Source organism: Electrophorus electricus, chromosome 19, assembly GCF_013358815.1.
Source record: "Electrophorus electricus isolate fEleEle1 chromosome 19, fEleEle1.pri, whole genome shotgun sequence".
Taxonomy (NCBI): Eukaryota; Metazoa; Chordata; class Actinopteri; order Gymnotiformes; family Gymnotidae; genus Electrophorus; species Electrophorus electricus.
Genome location: NC_049553.1, coordinates 11,124,785 through 11,132,883, shown reverse-complemented (window position 1 = coordinate 11,132,883; position 8,099 = coordinate 11,124,785). Strand labels below are relative to the sequence as shown.

The 8,099-nt window shown below is 36.7% G+C and overlaps 1 protein-coding gene and 1 non-coding gene across 3 annotated transcripts; both read right to left on the bottom strand.

The window, feature by feature from the left end:
* Positions 1 to 170: 170 nt before the first annotated feature.
* Positions 171 to 376, bottom strand: LOC113585179. The gene has a single exon (XR_003411484.2). It is a non-coding gene; the product is annotated as a small nucleolar RNA U3 (small nucleolar RNA).
* A 1,973-nt stretch (positions 377 to 2,349) lies between these two features.
* On the bottom strand, positions 2,350 to 6,405 carry trmt10b (tRNA methyltransferase 10B). Of its 2 annotated transcripts, XM_027022501.2 has the most exons (9): positions 6,103 to 6,405; positions 5,830 to 6,003; positions 5,376 to 5,484; positions 4,682 to 4,806; positions 4,226 to 4,378; positions 3,961 to 4,039; positions 3,781 to 3,848; positions 3,471 to 3,594; positions 2,350 to 3,124 (listed from the first exon to the last, which is right to left on the bottom strand). In XM_027022501.2, the coding sequence occupies exons 2-9, from the start codon at positions 5,974 to 5,976 to the stop codon at positions 2,988 to 2,990; spliced, it is 942 nt and encodes a 313-aa protein (XP_026878302.2). In that variant the 5' UTR covers positions 5,977 to 6,003; positions 6,103 to 6,405; the 3' UTR covers positions 2,350 to 2,987. The 2 variants fall into 2 exon arrangements, with proteins under 2 accessions (XP_026878302.2, XP_026878303.2); XM_027022502.2 differs by having other exon boundaries at positions 5,379 to 5,484; positions 5,830 to 6,405.
* Positions 6,406 to 8,099: the final 1,694 nt, after the last annotated feature.

Below are 8,099 nucleotides of genomic sequence, written 5' to 3'. Positions count from 1 at the left end.
TATATTGAAAACCTGAACATTCCTTATACCACAAAAGCATAAATCAAAAAATCCGAATCTACAATACAATTCGGAAACCAATCATATTTCAATTAACTAATCACTACTAGAACTTACGTTAAATACAATAGGAAAACTTAAAATTGTCTATTTTTCACTTGACTAAACCTACCACTCTGATTACGTGCTCTTCATCTATAACTCATAGAGATATAGAACGGTCATCAATGATTTAAGATAACATAAGTCATCAAAAACCCGAATCACGCTCTGAAGAACACATTATCACTCTTCATCGTGGATAGGGAGACTTAACACTTTCAAATCACACTCCAAAGTTAGAAACTATAGAAATGATCCCTGAAAGTATAGTCTTAATTGCAGTACCGTCTCGTCTGACTAGTACTTCTAGGAAACCATAAATTACGAATATGGTAAGGGCTTATGGGCCGACATTAGACAAAACTAGAAAGTCCGAATGATCGCAATTTTCTGCAGCTTTAAAACGAATTTCCATCTGAAATGCATATTATTTTCTAAATTGTATTTAAAGTAAAAGCAGAAATGTCTTTAAATGCAAGTAATCTTAGCATCCCAGAATGCTTTTCTTTGATAAACATATTTTGTTATATTCTGTTTTCATTGGCTCAGTAAAGATGTTGTAAACGGAAATGGTTCGCTCTGCATTAAAACGTTCTCAGTTCGCAAATACTAGGCATATAATAAAGTGCAACGCTAAACACTAACCAGAAAATAAAAACTGACAAAGAAATTCATTTTGATTTCTGTTAATCACACTAAATTCTGAATCAGTTTATGAAGTTAAAATGGAAGTACGTCTGTTAAACAAGCCCTCAAGAAAATAGTAGCATATTTCGAGTTCCGGCGTTTGGACTATCTTTCCTACCTTCTCGAAATGTTCTACCGTATTATTATTATTATTATTATTATTATTATTATTATTATTATTATTATTATTATTATTATCCCGACGTTTAAATTTAATTACACTTAAATATAGCTTTCTTATTTTCACACTTTAGTTTTTACATATTCTTCAGTTTATATAAAATCATCAGAAAACGTAGGTTTTGCATTGTCAAATTTGCATTTATGCACATAAAACGTAACTAGCATTTCAATATTTGAGAAAGTACTAATCTTTCGCTTTTATTTAAAAAAAAAAAAAAAAAAGTTAAACGTATATAATTCCGGGTAGAGTGACGCCACACTTTCAAAACACATCGCCAAACTAAAAATATTTTTTTAAAAAAAAACCTAAAGAAATGTACCCTGAAAGTTTGGATTATGCCTATATATCAAAATGTTATATCACAATGAATATACTACTCCGATACTCGCCATTTTGGATCGTCCAAACACTTCTAGGTTCTTCTAGGTTTACTTTTCCTAGGTATCGAGCGGGTTGACATACAAAGAGGGAAGACCGTGACAAAAGATTATTACACAGGGAGATATTTTGGATTTGCGAGTTGGCTTCCATGTTTGATGAATGAAGACCTCAAATAGTTTTGGGTTTTTTTTTACTGTAAGAGGCTACATTGCCATTTCTTAATATATTTTTATTAATTTTCTTCTGCTGTCACTGTCTCTTTAAGACATTAATTACACCACCTGTACAGGTGTAGCCTAATCATTTTTAGCCTACAAAAAAAGGTGAATAGGGTGCAAGCTGGTTTCCCATGAGCATTGACGATAGCATGTACCTGAAACGTTTGTTTTAGCTCGCACTTATAGAATTAATTACAACTTATGTTGGACTTTGCTAATCTTTTAGGTAGTGTGTGGGCAACGTTCTTCATTTTTGCGGACATTCTATTCTGCTGTTTGCTTCACGCACCTTCAGTAAATGTCTTTGTTTGTTTTTTTTGGACAGAGCACAACACAACTTTTTTTTTTTCATTGAGAAGGAATGGTAGGACGTATTCAACTGGGTGTAATCTGCAACCTCTCCGCTAGATGTCATGTAATGTTTATACACTGCTTCATCAAGTCGTGATAAAACAATCGTCATAAAATCCCTACAAAACATACTCTGCAAGTTAATCAAAAACTCTTTGGCAGCTAAAAGAATCAGCGCTATAGATGAGATTAGCCAACTGAATTAACTCAATAAAAATAGTCGGAATACCCATCGCTAATAGCTATGACAGTAGTATAATGCAGCGTGTGGTAGCTACCTAGCTAAAAACAATAACCCACATTACCTAGTTAATTCTATACATTACATCCCATTAATTAGTGAAACACATTTAACACAAAATATCCAAGACCAGATATCTATTTGTCTTTTTCTTAATATTCAAAGGTAGTTGTCTGACAATGTACTAGATATGACTGGCTAATTTATTTACTCAAGGGAAAGTTGCTGACTGTGAAACAGTAGTTACATACATTCACTTAGCGCACTTAGCAAAGGGAATGTGTTACATGTCACGGTGCATACGCCACAGCAACAATTAATTTGCTCAGTCTCCTCGGGAGTTTCAGTGATCACCTCACAGAATCCAGAAGGGTTAAACTTTCCACAGAACACTATTCTTGTTAGTTACGATCATGTGAGCAAATGTTAGGCCTACTGCTCCTCCAACAGAATGGATGGCTTATATTGTGTCATGTCTTTTGCAAACATTGCAGTTTAAATACTATAATAGTCAATCAGATTATCTTTTACCTAGTAAGACAGATAAAAGATACCTTTTACGATTAACCCATTGGTGTGGGGCACTCACAGCTCATTAATCTACAGTTAATCCAGCCATGGGCGATCCCAAGTACTGAATATAATTTTAGCACTGTCTGATCGATCAATCAATCAAGCAACCAGTCATTCTTCTGCTATTCTGCTTCAGAGTTTAATCAGCTAAATCATAGTTTCTTTTTGGTGCATAGCTGTTGCTGGACCTCAAAGGCCAAACACTTGAAGCTTTCTGCATGCACCCATCCCTGGTGATGGGTTATTGGTATCACTGGAGACTTGGACATTGGGCTGCTTGTGGAGTGGCTCCAGGAGACAGCATGTAGCCCTTTCCTAGTGGAAATCCAGCACTCAGCGCTCTGCTCCAGCATGCAGTGTCACGATAAGTCAGCAGGATGTCAAACACTATGGAACACAGCAAAACATTTACACATGAAAGATTTATCTAGATCTCTTATCTAAAAATTATCTACAAAAATATAAATGCACATACATGTTACTTATCTACTCAGGACTGGTAACTCATCAAAGCATGGAAGCATTACTTTACATTTACCTGAAGCTTTTATCCAAAGTGACTTACAATTATGAGTGAATACAACTTGAGCAATTGAGGGTTAAGGGCCTTGCTCAGGGACGCAACAGTGGCAACTTGGCAGCGGTGGAGCTTCAACTGGCAACTTTCCAATTACAAGTACAACACCTTAACCACTGAGCTACCACTGCCCTGGCACAAACGAGAGGAGCACACCTTGGTTAATGGCTAAGATTTTGGAGTGGAAGTTCTTGGGGTTGGGTCTCTTCACCATGTATTCATCAATGGGCAGCCTCGCTGTGTGCACTCCAAGACCTTTTGCCCTGCTGTAGCTTATTCTCTGTTGGGAACAACAGTCAGTGGTCATCTCTAATACATTAAAATTACACAGCAGAGCAAAATCTCATTCACAGATGGCTTTTCAATTTGCAATAAAATTTGAATACAACAGAAATGTGTTTATCAGCAACACATAATCCGTTGTTACATGGTAGGCAAGCGAATTGTCTAAGAAAATGACACCTACTTTTTGAATGCTCTCATCCACTAGGCCTCCAAGAATATACACCTTGCTTCCATCTACTTGTTCTAAAGCTGAAATGTTATGTACAAGTCTCAGATTTGGCATGGAAATTCATTGATGTTGGTTTAGTTTTCTAAACTCCTTAAGGTATTTTCAATACATTAAGTAATGTAAAGCACAAACCTTCACTTGCATCTGGAGTTAAATAAATGATGTCTTCAAAAGGAAAGAGATCTGTCCAACTCTTCTCAGTAACATCCATCTGCACTGTAAAAAGAATAAATTAGTCAAGGAGTACCAATATTGATAATCACATCCAATTACAACACATTCATTCTTGATTAAGCAAACCTTTTGATCAGTTCTACTCTGTGTCCTCTACTAAGCTTTGCTTGGAGCCTGATGCTTGGTTGAATGACATGTTTAGTCATTCGCATTCAGCACTGACCAGATAGTTCAGGAAGCCGGCATTCATTCGGACGCATTCCTTATAAAGAAGACTTTCTTCTCTCATGTCCGTCAGAAAGAGGTGAAACGGCTGAAGGGCGTTCTTATTGGAACCATAGAGTCTTCTTATCTGACCTGCAAGATGACTGATTTCCTTTAGGCAAAGGGATAGCGTGAAAACAAATTAAATAACAGACTACAAAGCATATTATGACACTTGAAGATTCACTATCAAAATTTTAAAAGTGTTCTGCTATTGGTAGTTTACCTTTAAATGTGAATCTGATTTATGTGTTAAAATTTTATATTTTATTAATGTTTACTGGCATAAATGTTATACTGCATTAGTGTTTGTGTGTAATATAAGTGTTTTACATGGAAATAAACACAGTCCAATTAAAACAGCTTCTCATTTCTAAGTTGGCCTATAAAGCAACAATTCAAGTTTGACACTCACTTTGTGGGACATGCAGTCAGTCATACTCAGATCCACACACAGTCTTGGTCCAGTGACTCTAGCCTCTTCTAGGCGCTCTTTGATGGTTGCCTTGACAACACGTTTACTGAACTCGGGCACAATGTCTACATGAGAGACATAAGAGACATTACACATTATAAGCAAATTCAAAATTAGTGAAGGGGAAAGAAATTTGACCACAGTATTTCCAAAGGAAAATAATGGAAACACTGCCACTTGAGAGTATGGGAACAGCAGATCATTTGCTTTATAAACCCATTTGTAAAGGAGTGTCTATCCTATCTGCTTAGTATACTGTAGCAGACAACAGCTCCAATTACCAGCTGCAATGTAATGTACTAGTGGGGAAACTTACAAAAACACTATCATGTTAGCCATAAACAAACTTATTTAATTTAAAAAGATGTTTTCAACATGATTTGATTTCATAATATAGCACATCATGGCATAGCAAATATTAATATGTATCAGTAATTAAACTTAATATTACATATCAGTTGGAATGCCAAATAATTAAAATGGTAGACTCATATGCCACATTGCTTTCTGGGTAAATTAAACAAATACCAGGATTAAGTGAGAAACGTTCAGTTTATAATGTTTAGGTGTAAGATTCCAGGTGCCTCTTATCTAGGCTCATGAAACCCATTCTCATTAGAGTACAAAAGCGAACCACTTTTCTTTCGCAGGTTCTGCTTCCTCCTCCGCTTCTCCTCTTTCCTTTTGCTTTTCTTCACCTCTAGCGTCCTCTCCCAGTTCCGCTGCTTTCTCATGACATTTCTCTGCACGATTGACACATGAAATACACCAAGAAAACACACCATCATGCATACCTATGTTCAAACAAACATCAACGTATGTAGTAATAGCATAATACAGTAGACATTAGTGTGTCCAACTGTAAATGTGGTCATCGGGTTTCCTGCCCAAAGCATGGCCAGAAATTCTTATGATATGACAGTACAGTACTGAACACAGTTTAGTATCATTAGATGCTGTAGCACTAATGGAGCACTTTCCTATTGAATGGGCCACTATTTTAATGACCGCAGCAACTAAAGCGTGGGCATCACATGGTGACAACCCTGTTGTAGTTCAACATTAGTGACGACTGAAATGTAACTTACAGAGCATGTTTCCTCTCTATTTGTTGCACTAGAGCTTTGGTCCACGTCAATATTGAGAGACTCAATCATGTCGGATAAAAAGTCGTTACTGAGGTGCGTCTGCTGCCAGTCTTCAAAAACGGAGCTTTTCTCCACGGGGCTGCTCATTGCGGAGACGGAATCTTCCGCTGCGGGCTGGAAGGGCAAACTTTCATAAGGCAACGCGGCACAGAACAATACGAAATCTAATTTAGCCTACTACGGTAGTAGAAAAAAACTGTAGATAAAACGCACCTAGAAACCGGAGTTTAAAAAGCCCCAAACCCAAACAATAAAATCTACAAGACACAAGATATGGCTAAACTTTCTGAGAAACGGTAGCGAACGTCTGTGTCGCATGTTGCTGACGTCAAACCACAGCATGTCTATGGTTATTTCAATCCACATAGATTTATATATAAGCATATATGGAATCAGTCATTTTAAACACAAACGCATAAAATCGTATTACGAATGTAGTTCTAGATTTCTACATAAAGAAATGGGTTTACAAATATTTATCCAGTGCACCACCAAAGAACCTACGGATACAATGAGGTAAATCTATACACAGGCAAACAAGGAAAGGAGAAATGTATTAATAAGAGGACTAATAATCCGGCGAGAGTTCCTACCGGCGGCTGGCGAGGGAAATGCGAGGAGCCTGCGTGAAAGAATCCAGTCAATTTAGTTTAAATATGGTTATGTCATTATACACAGAATCTCTGTAAAAAGCAAAAACAACAACAAAATAATGTTTTTGATATATTTTTTGCATATGTAACTTTTATTACAAAATTGTTTTTGCAATTTTTTTTGCATATTTTTAATTTGTGGTTTTATGAAATGCATAGAATATGCCAATATAATAGAACATGAAAAAAGTCGAAAATAAATGCTATCCTGACCTGACCTGATATCATCTTGTGTTTTCACTCCCTGTCCTGTGTGCGATGATCTCAGGTAATGAGATCTTACAGTGTACATGATCATTATCTCTTGACATCAATTAGGTGACACAACATGCAAAAGAAAAGCAATATTCACTTAAGAAAGAAAGACTGAACTATATATTGTTTAACGGCGGTACCACTGTTTTCACTGTTTCAGGTATATTAATTCAAACTAGGTGCTGTGCCAATAACTGAAGCCAAAGGCATAATGTCAGTTAACTGAAAGGTGCTTTTCTTGTTTTCATTCTTAAGACTTTGTTTGGTTATCATTGACAAGCCAAGAACAAGCCAAGCCCTGTTTCTTCCCTGTGTCGTGGAACATTTCCCCCAGTCTCTCTCCTGCTTTATCTTTTCACATCATTAGTACTTGTTTTTTCTGCTTTTGTGTTTCTCATTTTGTCTATGGTGCCAATTATTCACTTCGTCTGCTGCCTATTTCTAATGACTCTTGACAATTGGTTTCTTCTGTGACTGCTATTCTTGAGAAGTATATCTTATCAGAACTTACATCCATCTCAATATTGCTCATACTGCTCATAAAGTCATCAAGCCTGCCAAAACAATCTTCACCAGCAGAGTTGGTTATCATTCAAGCTAGCAGAGAAGTTATAATCGCTTCAGTGAATTGCATATTTGTGCATCTCAAATCCAAAAATAACAAGGACTTTTTTGGTACTGGCATATTTCCCATACTTCCAAAGAAGTAAATGAATGATTGGAAGAATACATGCACAGTTATACTGTTTTTAGTGATTGCTTAAGTTCTTAAGGCATGCTGCTTTGCACATGTAGCTAAAGAAGCCTGGCCACTTCACTGCGCGCCCCCCCCAACTGTTTCCCCCATAACTGTGTCACCTATTTTATGTTGCTTGTGTCACCTATTTTATGTTCCTATGTACTTGTGCTTTCTAGTCATAGCAATCACTCTGCACAGCTTTGCATTTTCATAGACTGCATGGCAGCCTTTATATTTAACCTGGCGATCAGGCACTTGTGCATTTGATTATTGAGAACTGAACCAGACTGAACCAGAGACATTCTATGTGAGGAGACTAGTCATCTGCTACATGAATGGAATGGGAAAGTTCATAGAGCTCAGCGTGTAGGCCGTATCATAGCATGTTACAACTTTAATTGCCAATCGTGTTGTCAGTTAAGGAGTAACTGTGAAAAAGTTAGGCCTCTCATATTTTAAGTTCAGTGTCATCAAATCTTTGTCCCTTTTGTTGCAGAGATATGTGCATGCGTAGAAGTCAGAGCAACCTGAAAAATCTACTTTTTTGCTATTAGATCAAAAGA

What these genes read in the sequence shown, in the direction of transcription:
- trmt10b (XM_027022501.2), bottom strand. Translation starts at nt 5,976, where the DNA reads ATGAGCAGCCCCGTGGAGAAAAGCTCCGTTTTTGAAGACTGGCAGCAG. An exon ending in ATAGAGAGGAAACATGCTCT is followed by an intron (nt 5,485 to 5,829) that starts GTAAGTTACATT and finishes TCAATCGTGCAG; the next exon opens with AGAAATGTCATGAGAAAGCA. An exon ending in AACTCCAGATGCAAGTGAAG is followed by an intron (nt 3,849 to 3,960) that starts GTTTGTGCTTTA and finishes ATAACATTTCAG; the next exon opens with CTTTAGAACAAGTAGATGGA.